This window comes from Polyodon spathula, chromosome 4, assembly GCF_017654505.1.
Source record: "Polyodon spathula isolate WHYD16114869_AA chromosome 4, ASM1765450v1, whole genome shotgun sequence".
In the NCBI taxonomy this organism is placed as follows: domain Eukaryota; kingdom Metazoa; phylum Chordata; class Actinopteri; order Acipenseriformes; family Polyodontidae; genus Polyodon; species Polyodon spathula.
Window position 1 is genome coordinate 83,847,164 of NC_054537.1, and position 15,680 is coordinate 83,862,843.

At 40.4% G+C, this 15,680-nt stretch overlaps 1 protein-coding gene across 4 annotated transcripts in view; it reads left to right on the plus strand.

The window, feature by feature from the left end:
• Window positions 1-4,563, plus strand: part of LOC121314985 (protein CBFA2T1-like) — a 59,843-nt gene extending 55,280 nt beyond the window's left edge. For all 4 annotated transcript variants that reach the window (XM_041248801.1, XM_041248802.1, XM_041248805.1 and 1 more), the window contains exon 11: window positions 1,062-4,563. In XM_041248801.1, coding sequence (XP_041104735.1) covers window positions 1,062-1,364 — 303 coding nt within the window. In that variant the 3' untranslated portion in view covers window positions 1,365-4,563. The remainder of the gene's footprint in view (window positions 1-1,061) is intronic.
• The last annotated feature ends 11,117 nt before the right edge of the window (window positions 4,564-15,680 follow it).

Consider the following 15,680-nt stretch of genomic DNA (forward strand, 5'->3'; position numbering starts at 1 on the left):
ATTAATGTGGGATAAATGTGAAACAAACCTAGTTGCCACAAAACTTTATTGTCAGTTCTGGAGAAGAAAAAAAAAAGAGTAGAGCAAAGGGTTTTATTTGTACAGCGCTCCATTTCAGCTATGGTACTGTTTTTATAGGCTTTTTTGTTCTCCAAAATCTTAAGTTATGTATAAAAAGCAATGTTTTCCTGAAGTTAAACCCCTAGATTGCTAATTTGCTGTTGAAAAGGTGGTATTAATTTTAAAGGACAGAAACACTTCTAATCATTCCATTCAGCCAGTGTGTTTAATCAGTTTGCTCATAACTATGAGCACAGGGTTTATTTGACTGTCATTTGTTATTGTCATTATTGTTAATGTATTTGACCAAACAGCAAGACACTCAAATATTGTTTCAGTACCTGCTTATAAGCGCTGTTTTCCCTTTGCCTGTTTTGGGGCTTTCCCGGCGCAGTTAACTTTTAACTATCTACTACAGCAACAGAGGGCCTAAATAATATGTGGGGGCCCAGAAGGGATATGTTAAGAAGTAAATAACCTTAGTTGCTATATTGTAAATGAGCAGGAAAATAATCATCCAGACCTGCTAACGTTTCTATTACTGCCTACATACATTGTCAGATTAGCTGATATGCAGTTGAATAAAAATATACAAATAAAAAAAAGATTTGTTCTGTAGGTCAATCAATCAACCTTTATTTTATATAGCGCCTTTCATAATGGACCTACATCACAAAGCGCTTTACAAGATGCAGTAGTTCTGTCTAGGACAAGTAGTTTTAATTATTTGTCTTCACAATTCATCCATATGCTTTTGAAAGTACGCACTTGTTCATGTTTTTTTTTGTTTGTTTGTTTTTTTTAATAGCACTGTAGAAAATCTGCATTTGTTTGTTTTAAGAAAATGAATGTTTTATATTTTTTCTTGACCCCTGTATAAACCAGTTGCCTCTTGTTTACTTATGTGTTTATATTTTGATTAAAAAAAAAAAAAAAAAAATACCATCAGAAAACCTTTCAACTGAACCACTATTTATTTATTTATTTAAATTTTTTTGCAGAGTTGCTGGAACTGTGGGCGCAAGGCCAGCGAAACTTGTAGCGGCTGTAACACAGCAAGATACTGCGGCTCTTTCTGTCAACACAAGGACTGGGAAAAGCACCACCACGTGTGTGGGCAGACCCTCCAGGCTCAGCAGCAGCAGCAGGGAGAGACTACAACAGCAGCAGCTGCAGCAGCAGCAGCCAGCTCCTCAGCAACACCCTGCAGAGGAGAAGGGAGTCCGGTCAGCACGCCTCCTGCCGCCACTCCCAGATCAACAACCCCAGGCACTCCCTCCGCAATAGAATCCACCACGCGCTAAAACAAGGAGAGAATATAAAGAAGGCAAAACAAAAACAAACAAACACACATGTCCTCGTATGCTCAAAGATTATAAACTGTTTTACTGCAAAAAGAAGGAACTTATCCTCAAGTAGTAGTGAAACACAGAAGACCAGTAACAGGTCTTTTGACTTATCATGAAAAACACAAAGATTTTGTTTTTGTTTTTTGTTTTTTTTCTGTTAAAAAAAAAAAAAAGAAAATACAGCAGAGAATAACAAAAGAGTAGATTTGACTTCTTCCCCTCTGTTATTTTTCCAGTAGCTGGGATTTTAAACTAGATGACCTCATTAACAGATGCTTTACCAAACAGCAAACCAAGAGATTGCTAATTGCTGTTGAAAGCAAAAATGCTAATATTCAAATATGAGAAAGGGACACCTTGTACTTTGTAACAATGATGGAAAAAAGAGAGAAAAACCCTCAAGGGCATGAGCGTTGGATAGAGCGTAGACATTCTAACTAGAAGATGAATGGATTACATGGGTTACTGACTGAACTTTGAAGACCCACAATGAAACGCGCACGAGCAGCGGATTGGAAAGAAACACAGATGTTCATCCTTTTTTGTAACTTGTGAAAGAAATATAATAATATCCATGTCAACGAAATGAAAAATGAAAGCTGTTTTGCAGTGGAACGTATACAAAAAGAAGAGGCTGCAGTAGCAAAGGGGAAAACAAATGCCATAATTAAAAATAAAATAAATGAAATAAATAAATAATAAATAAAGAACGCACTATTGTTCTCCAGCTTTCATATCAGCCAGCTGCTCCTTACTCAACAGCATTGCTTCACTTTAAAAACGTTCCACACAGTAAGGCAATCAGGTCAGTTCCTGCTCATTTAAACAACGTCAAATAAAAAAAAGAAGGTAAATAAAAAACACATTGGCTTCAATTCGGGCCCTTTCATGTTTCTCCCGCCCTCATACCTTTTTTTTATTTATTTTTTTTAGTAATTCTCTTGGTGTAAAACACTTCTGTCCTGTGAGGTTCCCAATGGTGATTTCTTGTGAATGTGTTGGACAAATGTGAAGATGCATTGTAGTTTAACCATGCCAATCACTTTAGTCTCTTTATTCCTAGTTGTTGAAGAAGAAAACTGTAATCTTTCTATGCTGCTTTTATATTTGTATGTATTAGTGATATTTCTCTAGTAGTTCAAAAAGAAACAATGGAAACTTTTTCTCGGTTGTCCTCAAGAAAAGAAAAAAAAGCTATCTCTCTGAGCTGCTATTTCACTCTGTTAGGATCTTTTCTGAGAACTAGCATGCTACACGGAATGCTAACATATTGATGTTTTGTACAAGGGGATGTACATAAATGTATTTTGCACTGTCACAAAGACTCCCCAGGCATGCTTCTTTTGGCAAACTCTTTATTAAGTGTGCTAGAGCCATTTTCACAGATTTTTATCTGTAGTTTTAGAGTAGATGTGAATTTTATTTTTTATTTTCTCGCTATCGTTAGTGAAGTTTTCATAATCCTATAACAAGACTTCATATCTTTTAACAATAACGACAAAATGAAGGACAATGCATGCATATCAGTGCAAGGTTGTTAAGTATTGCTGTTTTTTACAAAAAAAAAAAAAAAAAATAATAATAATAATAATAATAATTTTAAAAAAATAACGCTCCAAATGCTGAGGTGTAGATTGACAGCTTTAACACTGCTGAGTGCCAGGTTATACAGTATTACTACAAACAAGGGAAGTCAGCCAAAGACAGATCCGAAGGACCAAAATCTGATTTTATTAAGATGATGATAAGAAGAAGAGGAAGAAGAAGAAGAAGAGTAACACTCCATAAAGTACCAGAATTGTTTTTTCTCCAAATGGTCAGCAGGTTAACCGGTTGGAGCAGGTGAACCGGTGATCATAAACCAGTTAACCCTTTGCTGTCCAGAACCCAGACCAGAACTACTCAATAGCTTGGGCCAGTGGCCCAGTATAAGGGTGCTGTCACGCCTTTCAGAAGCATCAAAAGGTTCTCAAACAAGCAATAATTTCCAAGTTCAGACACCAGTCAATAAGTTTGTTGTAACAAAGAAAAACATCCAAAATTCCACTGTCTGACAATAATGTTGTTTCCAATGCTTTAATTTGTTTTTAAAAACAATTCCTGGCAGGTGGTAGTTTTGGAGGGCCATTTTTGACAATGGCACATATAGTATTCTACAAATTGGCTATTGAATGGAAATAAATATGTGATACAGTTGATGTCACCACACCCTAATACAGGCCATAGAGAGATAAATACAGCAGAAGAGAGTGTGTCTTTCTTTATCAGTCAATGAAATAGCCTTTATAAATAAAGAGCTTTGTGTCTGTCAACCAAAGCCCCCCTACCTGCTCTTAACTGTTTAACATGGATGGTTTTGATGCAGGCAAAGGGGAATCACTCCCCAGTTTTATATCCACATACTGAAAATGCGCCTTCAACACTTGGATTTATATTGTGGTTTTACCAGCCAAAGCAAAATGTAACTATTGACTTAAGGCTGAACTGTAAAAAAAAAAAAAAAAAGTAAAAAAGACTGGATATTGGAACATAGTACCTAAGTAAAAAGGAATCAGTAGTTAACAAGCACATAACCACATGTTCTGTATGGTCTTCTGAAAACCATGGTGCTAAGAGACAAGTCATTGACCTCAATACAATTGACTGGCAATGGCAGTCTGATTTGTAGGACATCTTTCATGTTCCTAACGTTCCTGAGCCTATGTTCCAGACTGTAAAGGGTTATGCAATCCAAAAAGGTGTCTGACACCCATTTATGTCTCAGAAGCTGTGATTTTATGTGAAACGGCAATGCTATTTTAACACTAGTGTATTGTATACTTAAAATAAAGAATTACTGCATCATGTTACGTCAATTCAGGGCACCCTGGCTAAAACAAATAAATAACAAATAAATACAAATAGAAACTGACTCCTTGAGCTCTATCTCCTCCTCCCCTCTCCTCACCTTCTCCTCTCCTCTTATGTTTTGCTACAGCCTCCTCAGTGGCAAACGTTTCGCTCTACCTCTGACAGCATGTATATTGCACCAGAACAAGATACTGGTCTAGTCAAACCAAATGGGCACAAGAGAACAGGATACCAAAAGTAAAAGCTCATACAGCTGCAAAACCATATCATGACTTGGTAACAATGCAGACCTCATAAACCTAAAGAAAAAAAAAACTTTTGTTACTTTCTTTTATGCTTGTCACTTATATACGGATTATGTGAAAAGTATAATTTGTAGGTAAACACACATTTAAGAAATTCAACAAGAAAAAGTCAACACCATTTGATACAATCAAAACAGCGGTCGCTGATACGAATAGAGCGTCTTATCTCTCTCACTCTCTCTCTTTAATGTCTTTCTGTTGTGAGACGTGCTTGTGACAGGGCTGCCTGTCTTTGTTGCGTAGGTGCATGTCATGGGAATTAATTACAAAATAAATACAATAATATAGTTAATAAAAAATAAATAAAGGCTGGTTAATTAAAGCATGCCTATGTCTGGAATACTTTGGGGGACAAAAAAAAAGTTTGTAGAAGAATCAAAATAAACAAGCCACGTGCAAACTGGAGACTGTGGAAATGCAGATTAAAGTACATTGTTTGGTTCTGCGATTTAATTGTGAAAATAAAATAAATGGAAGTTGTTGTGCAATACTTAATTCAGACATGTACCACAAGTTAATATTAGACTAACACTGGGGGGGGTCTGTTCATCATGCTTTTGTCAGAATACTCTTGAGCTTTTAAAGTCTACAATGTCTGAACTGTGGTTTCTTGTTTATTCTTTGCATTTCTTTAGTTGGACTGTAATGTATGGTCTGTCAACCTGTGAATCTTTTAAAGTATGATTCAGGTATTGTTGTATTCCTTACTGTGTAATAAAAATGTTAATATCTGTATTCACTGACATTGTCTCTTGCTCTTTGCTCCATGCATTCCCTCAGCTGGTTTAATTTACAAGCAAGACAAGATTGCAGTGTATCATGGAACAAGCATAGCAAAGTTTGGTAAAGCATAGATACTGTATGTATTGTAAACCATATGTCTATAGCATCAGCTTGGGCAGGGTGTGGAGAAATGCAAAATGACTGCACATTTACAATAGGATTCTTTTTCGTTAAAAAAAAAAAGTAATATATTTATATAACACATGTGGCAGTAAATTTTATCTGGTTTCGTTTTAACCTGTAGTATAGGAAAACAAAAATGATCACCTATGTCATAACGTGTTACCACTGCTTACCATTGCGGTTAAACAATGACGAATCAGCACCTTTGTATAATATTTGCCTGTATAATATTGCAAGCATGCAACACATTGTAGCCAGATTGTGTTTGCACACGTCACACGTCTAACAATACAGAACATATCAAAACAGAGTAACACATAATCAGCAGCTAGGCAATGGTACAAATGAATTTTGGATCCTGGGTGTTGCAGCTTAGGACAGCGAACAAATCCTTTGGGACTTGGTTTGAATCTGAAGCAACTGTGCGTTAAGTTGTCTTGCCACCTTTGCAACTGTTACCTGTTCTTTTTTTTTTTTCTTCTTTTTAAACTGTTAACAGAAAAATATTTTTGTCCCAATCGAGACAACAAAATAAATAAAATTAGTATTTATGCATCACATTCACCATTAACTGAGCCATCGTCACTTCTAAGACCTCTTTTTTCCTGTGGCCTGTAGGAGAGTGATAAGAGAATTCACTTGAAAAGTGCACCCCTGCTGATTAAAAACAGAGTGTAAAGACATTAGAACTGTAACAAAATAGTTCAGAACAGAATGAACTGAACCTCTAGAAATAAAGCCTTAATTGAGTTTGAAGCTTTAGTCTTATCTGCTTTGCCTTCTCTTTTCCGTGCACTCTTCAATAAACCTGTCTTGGTGCAGGCCTGAATAGATAACACATTAACAAAGCACAGAGACATAAAAGGTAGACACATTTGCCAACAAGCATTCTTCTACAGGTCATTTCCTTTTTTTTTTGTCTTTTGACTTCTACAGAAATTGTCAGCAATGAGTTGCCTTCATAATTGATGGTATCGTTTCATAGGTCTCTGTAGATTGGATTGAAATAATATTATATATTATACCAACATACATTTCTGCCTTATTCCAGCCTTGTAATACAAATGAAAGAACTCAAAGTGAATGTATCAAAAGAAAATGACAGTTGTATTGCATAAATCACCTCCCATCAATTTTATAGTGCTAAAAAAAAACACACCAGTGTTCAAATTACATTTTCAGGGCGACAGCAAAGATTTGATCAGAAAACAGCAAGAATTTGAAGGTAAACCTTTTATTGATGATAGGGCTGAGTAAAAACAGATGGAAGTCAAGAACTGGGAGCTTTTCTCCTCAGTTATAATCACGAGAAATTTTGGTTCAGATGCCTGCTGGGAACCAGGTGTGCTTGACTTCCCATCTGCTTATTTACACAGTTCATTTGGGGTGCGCGCTTGAAAATATTTAACGAAAAACCCCTTCCATCAAATCATCCCTTTTGTAACTATTTTATTTTTGTACATGACAAATCTTACTTTTAAGGCAGTCTGTACGGACTCACCCATTATTGGTTATGTGTACCTTCTAAATATGTCTTATTAAAATCACTGTCATGACACAACATGAAAAATGTTTGGTTTACGTGCCAAATGCTGAAGAACTTTCAACCTGCCCACTATCATTGTGTTATTAAAATGAAAACCTTTTTTTGTTACAATTCAATATTACTGTTGCTACATGTTTGTGCATGAGTGAAGTTGCAGCCGTACTGGGAATAAGCACAAGGTATTTGTAGCACTTTAAAATGTCAGTAATTTAGATATTTGCTGTTACATTGAGTTTTAATGGCTTTTTCACAATGGAAGGATTTCTTGATGTGTGTTTTAACTGTGAATTGCTTCCTGTGATAAAATCCATAGAATGATTTATGGTTGAACATTTAAACAAAAGAAAACATTTTGTGTTAAAAAAAATACAAATGTTGATCAAAGTTGTTCACATCATCTATTATTTTTCTGTAAATGATTCTTATATGGAATTCACACTTCAGTATCTAGGTCTTTATATTACACATAGTCCTAACATTAATTAATCATTAACAGAAACAGGTATTAACAACTATATTACAAATAATTGTACTGTGTCTATTATTATTATTATTATTATTATTATTATTATTATTATTATTATTATTATTTTATTAATATGAATTTTTTTTTTTAATATAACTAGCAAGATTTTAATTGAGTTATTAAAATACTCTTTGAACTGGGTGTTATTATCTTACGGGGGAAGTCATTTATAAGGTCGTTTGGGGGTTACTTCTGGTTTGTGTTACACTAAGCACATTCTAAGTTTACCACAATATTTTTGCATGGTATTTTTGCAGTGTTACTATGCTTCTCCCAAGGTTATGCTATGCATTTACCATGGTCTACCCTGGTTTGCTATAATTAATAATATGCTTTCCCATACCTTTAGATTCTATATGCTTACCTATGCTTTACCATGCTCTCACTATACTTTATTACAGTTTGCTAGGCTTTTAATATGCTAAACTTTTATAATGGAAGCTGCGGTTGCCTCATCTTTCCTTTTTTGGCTTATTATCCAGGGACTGTGTTCGATCAAAATGTTCTCATTTTTAGTGTTTTTTGTTTGGTATGCCATCGGGTTTAGCATTACTTTTGCAGAGCTGTTTTAGGTGTGACCATGCTAATGTTGAAAGACAATAGTTGATGAATTCTTCAAACAAGAAATGCAATCTGTGACACCATGCATTTTTGATCTGTTTGGGATTCTGAAACTGTGCGGCTAACAGTTTTCAAACTACCATAAGTCCTGGGTAATTAAAGTAATACTGTAAATACATTTCCTTCTTTTTCATTTTTGTGAGTACATCACTTTGTAGATCGCCATGCTGTAACTAATGGATTGTGGAAGGGGACTGAATTCTGCAGAGCAATTTTCCACACTATGATCCAGTTTAATCAACCTTTCTGAACAGATGCCATTACAGGCCCCAATTGGTATTATTCTCTGTCAGGATGTGAAGGGCAGTGGTGGTGTAGGTGCAGTTCAAAACGATGCAAAAGATTCACAATTTGTATCTTTAACCCGCAAGGGTCTGTTTGTATTTCAGGTAGGTTATTTTCACAGCTATGTATAATAAAACAAGAAATTATATCAAAGTGGGTGGAGTAACATTCAGTTCCGGGTACAGTGGTGGTCAGTGCTTTCAGCTCCATCTCCAGGGCTCATTCCGCCGTCTGTGTGTAAGGAAAAATAAACAAAGCAGCTTCCAGCATGTCTGTCAGTATGTGTCATAACACAAGGGAAGTATTCAGCAAACTATGTCACCTAAATACTACCAGACTCCTCCCTGTGATGAGTACGTCACCGCATCCGGTCCAATTTCTGCAAATAACACAGCTGATCACAGTAAAGGAATCCAGGGCTCCCCACAGATTTGCACTGCAGCAAAATGGTCGACTTCCGGTCTAACTTCAGCCCCTGTACCTCAGATCTCCCCTCGGCTCCCCTCACAAAAGGAAAGTTGTCACTACGGACACATCCAGCCTGGGCTGGGGAGCGGTCTGGAATGGGAGGGGAATAAGAGGTCAGTGGAAAGGACATAGGCAGCAAGCGCATATAAATGCACAAAAACTGCAATCTTGTATGCGTTGCTACCGCTATTACCCCTGACACTAGAGCAGATCAGGGTGGAGAGAGCCCAGGTTTTGTTGGTTGCACCCAGATGGCTAAGGTGCCCCTCCAGCTCTGGGTCTAGCCGTTGAAAAGAGCCATCTATACAGATGTGGTTTGCCAGATGCAGTGGTAGAGTGTGGCAAAGTGCCCGTCCCTGTGTGTATTTTGTGTTGTATGTTGTGTGTTAATGTTGGTGTATATTCATTGGTACATGGGATATAAACGGGTCTGTGTAACACAAGTGTTTAAAATGTATATTTGTATTTAGGCATGAGGATTGCACAGCATATCACGTGCAAGTAAAAAGTAATAATATATGAGCACGGGGAATTGCACTTTATTAATTCACGTGCAGTTGTACCGCGACTCCAATTAGATGATTGATTAGCAATCGAGTCTCGGTACAGCTGCATAAAAGCTGCATGTTTTCACTTACTTGGGGTTGTGTGTTCGGTGAGTGGAGAATGGGATTGGAGATGGAGGTAATAATAATAATAATAGTAATAATAAGTAAAATATCATCTCACCGTGTTTGTTTAGTGTTAGTCCGTTTTGTTTGTCTGTTTATTTTGGCTACCAGTACCGTGTCCTGTGTTTTTGTTTGTCTTACAACCATTTAATTTCTGTCTGTCTGTGCACTATTAAATGCTGAGCAAGACCATTCGCTCAGCTCCACCAAACTCCACCTCTCTGTCGTTTATTTCCTGGTTCCTGTTTCTGGTCTGACGTCCCCCACTCCGGCCGCCTTTGTAACATAGAGACACTACAGTCTGCTAGGGCGCCTAGCACTAGAGCCCAGTATTCATATAAATGGAAGGTTTTCCAAGACTGGTGCATTGCTGAGGGTCATGACCCTGTGACCTGCCCTATTGAGACAATTCTAACCTTTTTACAACACCTGTTTGATGCAGGAAAATCCGTATTCACTCTGAAGGTCTGCTTGGCAGCAATTTCAGTGTGCGACAATAAAATTGACTCTGTGTCCCCTGGAGCACACTTCCTGGCAGTGCAATGTCTTAAAGGGGCTCGGAGGCTCAGCTCTCTGGTGAAAAGCATGGTCCCTAAGTGGGATCTGGAGCTGGTGCTGAGGGTCCTTACAGGTCCCCCATTTGAGCTTATGGCCTCAGCAGAGCTGCGCCCTGTTTCCCTCAAAGTGGCATTTTTATTAGCCATTATGTCTGACAAAAGAGTAAGTGGGCTTCATACGCTGCCCATTGATGACACGTGTATGGCTTACACTGGTAATGACTAGCGGGTAACATTAAGAACAAACCCATCCTTTTTGCCAAAGGTGGTCTCCTCATTCCATATTAACCAACCAGTGGTTTTGGAAGCTTTCAAACTTCCCCCGCCTGAGTCAGAGCAGGAGTGTAGACAGCACATGCTTTGCCCGGTCCGAGCTCTGCGCTGTTACCTGGATAGGACAGCATTCTGGAGACAGTCCAACCAGCAGTTTGTCGACTATAGAGATCAAGCCCTTTCGAAGCAACATCTAGCGTACTGGGTGGCAGATGCCATAAGCTTGGCATATGAACAGACAGACTCCCCCATGTCGGGGGACATTTTACAAGGGGCCAATCGACTTTGTGGGCTCTCTTTCATGGCGCCTCCTTGGATGAGCTTTGCAATGCTACTACATGGACAGATAGTCAGACATTTGTGCGTTTTTACCGCCTTGATAATGCAAATTGTGCGAGGCCTTCTCTGGGCTCTAGGGTGTTGTAGGCGGCATGCCCTTAGGCATCATGAGGGCTCTGCTGCTATCGCCGTGGGGCTGTACTGTCGGTAATCTGGAGCCACGACAGCTTTGGTACAGCTTCCCATTTGCTAACGGTTGTCATTCCACTTGAAAAGGAACGTTAGGTTATTACCATAACCCTGGTTCCCTGAAAAGAATGACAACCATTACCCTTCGAGGTTGTGTCCCCAGCTGACCTTCCATTTCGAAAATGGCGATATGCTACTGTGAGGACGACCCTCTTCAGCAGGAGGTGGGAGCGACTTCCTCCTCACAGCAGGGCCCTGATAGGGCAGCTTTTTTATATATGCTCAGTGATTAACGGGTCAGAGAGGCTCTTCCCCATTTGGTAATGGTTGTCCTTCCTTTCAGGGAATCAGGGTTATGGTAATAATCTACTGTTTTTGCATTAACCACTTCATGACGGATACACTATTTCTTTCTTGGCACCTTCCATCTGTGCTATGTACAGTGACTATGATATGACACTCAGGATTCTGTTCTTGTAATCACTGTTTAAACAACCATCATTAAATGCAGAGAATTATGTTCCTCCTCTATTTTTTGCCCTGATGAAGGGACAAAGATAATGCTACTGGGTAATGTGCATTTTGTAATAAAATATAATACTATAAAAAGGATATAAGACCAACACAAAACCTTCAAAAGGCATGAATAACTTGCAATAATGTACACCTGTTCCTGCATTATGTTGAGCTTCAATTTAGCTGGTGTTGATTGAAGCGCTCACCTCCGAATCATGCTCCGAGCACCCCTCAAGCTATCCTCAACTGAACATGATGTACGAACAGGTGTGCGTTATTGCTTACAGGTTAGGAGCAATATGTGCTATGGATTATCATCTGTTAACTTTACTGAAGTGTAGTATTTTGAGCAGTCAAACAAACTGAGTAAATAGATTTAAATTATTTGTGGGATAAAAGCACATTTTAATTAATAGTCTAATTGCTTTAAGAACATTACATATATGTTGTCTTGTGTGGATGCTAACAAAGGAAGTCAAGTCCTTTGTGAATTCAGACCTTGGTGAAGGCTTTATCTTTAAAGTAAAAACAAGTGCACTATGACAAAATGGTCAAAACACATACTATCACCTTTGTGAATGTAGCACATGATGAATGACATTTAATTAATCTAGCTTTAAGGATTTCCTTTACTTCAGTCTGGGATTGGACTGCAGTATGCACATTTTGAAGTTGTTGTGTCATTAGATGAAATTAGCCTACTTGATATTGCACCAATAATGTGCATTGGCCATTAGCAATATGCTGTGCAGCAAACATATTTGTAGTGTGTTTTTTTGTTCATTATCTATGTACTTCATAAAGCTGCTGCAATCAGATTCAATATACTGCACTTAAATATGATTAATAGGTGACTGTTTTCAACATTACATTATTTATCCATTTGTGCCATCCTTGTTTATCATCCTTACATTTTTAGCTGCAGACATACACATTTTAATGCCTTGAACTAGACAGGCCTGATATTGCTAATCCAGTACTGGCAACACCAGGGGGTTACATAAGAACATAAAAATATAAGAAAGGTTACAAATGAGAGGAGGCCATTTGGCCCATCTTGCTTGTTTGGTTGTTAGTAGCTTATTGATCCCAGAATCTTATCAAGCAGCTTCTTGAATGATCCCAATGTGTCAGCTTCAATAACATTACTGGGGAGTTGGTTCCAGACTCGCAGAATTCTCTGTGTAACAATTACCTTATTTTTTCTGTTCTGAATGCCCCTTTGTCTAATCTCCATTTGTGACCCCTGGTCCAGGTTTTTTTTTTTTTTTTTTTTTTCAGGTCAAAAAAGTCCCTTGGGTCAACATTATCAATAACTTTTTGAATTTTGAATGCTTGAATCAGATCTCTGCATAGTCTTTTTTTGTTCATGACTGAATAGATTCAATTCTTTTAGCCTGTCTGCATATGACATGCCTTTTAAACCAGGAATAATTCTGATGTCTCTTCTTTACACTCTTTCTAGAGCAGCAATATCCTTTTTGTAGAGAGGTGACCAGAACTGAACACAATATTTTAGATCAGGTCTTACTAATGCATTTAATAATAAACAGAGGTGCACAACTAATCTAATACTACAGAAAGGAAAGGCTATTGGTTAGATATATGCATGTATAGTATACAGTTCATTGATTGCATAGTCAAACGATTACAATGACCATAACATCATAAGCATACATGGTTAATATACTGTGGCGGAGTGTCCCGCCCCTTTATGTTTATTAGTGTTTTATGTTGTCTGTAGTGTGTTAATGTTGGTGTTTATGTATAAAATACACAGGATATAAATATGGGTTACGAGCACAAGTGTTTAAAATGTATATTTGTATTTAGGCACGAGGATTGGTCAGCACTTCACGTGCAGGTAAAATAATATGTGAGCACGGGGAATTGCACTTCATTAATTCACGTGCAGTTGTACTGAGACTCCAATTGAATGATTGATTAGCAATCGAGTCTCGGTACAGCTGTATAAAAGTAGCATGTTTTTACTCACTCAGGGTTGTGTGTCCGGTGAGTGGAGAACGGGTGTGGAGAGGAGAAAGTGAAAACTTTAAGTAAATCATAATTTCACTCACCATGTTTGTCTGTTCGTCCGCTGTTTGTTTGTGTCTGTTTTGTTTAGTGTTAATTCGTTTTGTTTGTCTGTTTATTTTGGCCTCAAGTTCCGTGTCCTGTTTTGGTGTGCTGTTATTTCTGTTTTAAATCTTTCATTTTGTTTATTATATGCTGAGCACAGCTCAGCTTCACCAAAAATCCACATCTCTCTGTCTGTCCTGTGTTATTGTTCCGGGTCTGACGTCACCCACTACAGCCATCTTTGTGACATATGATGCCCTGCGTGGGATAAGCGCCTCCAAGCGTCAGACCAAGGAAAGGGTGTTTTTTTTGGTTAAAAAAAAGAGATGGAAGGCTGGAGCTGGAGAGATAGCTGCCAGGAACTGTGGGGAGTTCGGGTGGTAAGCTGTCCCTACCAAGAGGGAGAGGAGGAACCGGCCCAGGAGAGGAAGGTGAGAAGAAGGGGGCAGAGAGGGGGAAAGATGAGGAGGAAGCAGAAGGAGCAAAGGTGGTGCACTCTGTGCATTGCCTATGGGCATGAGAACGAGGACTGCCCAGAGCAGGAGCCAGAGGATGAGGAGCCCGAACGTCCTACACCTGAGTGGGAGGGGCCTGAGCACCCAGCGCCCAGAAGGGGGGAGTACAGGCGTCTACAGCCCACAAAGGGGTAGTCGGTGCTTCCACAGCTCCAGAAGGGGAAGGCAGAGCATCTACTGCCCAAGTCTCCACCAGCAGAGGAAGAATACCTGTTGTTCCCACCTCCACTAGCAGAGGGAGAATGCCTACTAGTTTAACCTCCACCGCCATGGGAAGAGTACCTGCCATTGCCTCTCCAGGGTCCCCTCCTGCCGTCAGCTCCCAAGTGTCCAGCGTCGGTGGGAGAAACCCTGCCAGAAGGAGAGCCGCACCAGTCCCCTGCAAGTGAGGGAGAGCCACACCAGTCCCCTGCAAGGAGGACCTCCATCACCAGGAGACTACACCCTGCCTCTGCCTCTGCCACCACCAGGAGCAGAGCAGCAGGAGCTGTCTCTGCCTCCACCACCTCCACTGCCAGGAGGAGAGCAGCAGGAGCTGCCTCTGCCTCCTCCACCTCCACCACAAGGAGCAGAACAGCAGGAGCTGCCTCTGCTTCTGCCACCTCCAGCACAAGGAGCAGAGGAGCGGGAGCTGCCTCTGCCTCCTCCACCTCCACCAGCAGAGGGTGAATGCCTGCTGTGTACCTTTCCACCAGCAGAGGGTGAATGCCTGCTGGGTCTCTTTCCACCAGCAGAGGGTGAATGCCTGATGGGTCCCTTTCCACCAGTGAGGATGATTACCTGCTGGTATCACTTCCCCCACCATCAAGAGGAGAGGAGCTGGAGCTGCCTCTGCCTCCATCACCACCAGGGGGAGAGAAGCAGAAGTTTCCTCTCCCTTCACCAGAAAGACCAGGACTAGATGCTGGCGGTCCTCAGCAGCCCTTGCATAGGCTGCTGAGGGAAGCACGGGGAAGAACCGTTTCGCTGCAGTGGCCGAGACAAGCACCCCAGCTTGTCCTGACTTCCCGCACATCATCACTCGGGGATGCCTGGATGACACCACCCAAGGATGCCTTCACATCATCGCTTGGGGATGCCTGCACAACACCGCCCAAGGATGCCTCCACGTCATCGTTCAGGGATGCCTGCCTCGCTTCGCCCAAGGATGCCTAACTCGCTTCGTCCGGGGTTGCCTGCTGCTCCACATCGCCCGGGGTTGACTGCTGCTCCGCATTGCTGGGGCTGCCTGTGTCTCCGCACTGTCATCGAGCTCTGCTTGGCCGCAGGGGTCAGTGTGGCCGGAGCCCCACCAGAGGGAGCTGCCGGCTATGAAGAAGGGGGGAGAGGTCAGGAGACCACCTTCCCCGCAGCATTTTTGTTGCAGGGAATTTGGTGTCCGGAGCCCCACAAGGAGGAGCTGCCAGCTACAGAGAAGGGGGAGAAGGTCAGGAAACCAACCCCACAGACAGCCGGACGGCATCCAGGATTGCCTTGGCCACTACAGCTGTTGGGGTGGGAGGAGGACCTCCCTGGGCCAGGACTACGTCCGGGACTTTGGGACTGAGGGGGAGGTGGCCATTGAGGCCAGGTGTGCTGCGCATTTTATAAATTCATGTGCAGTTGTACTGAGACTCCAATTGAATGATTGATTAGCAATCGAGTCTTGGTACAGCTGCATAAAAGTAGCATGTTTTTACTCACTC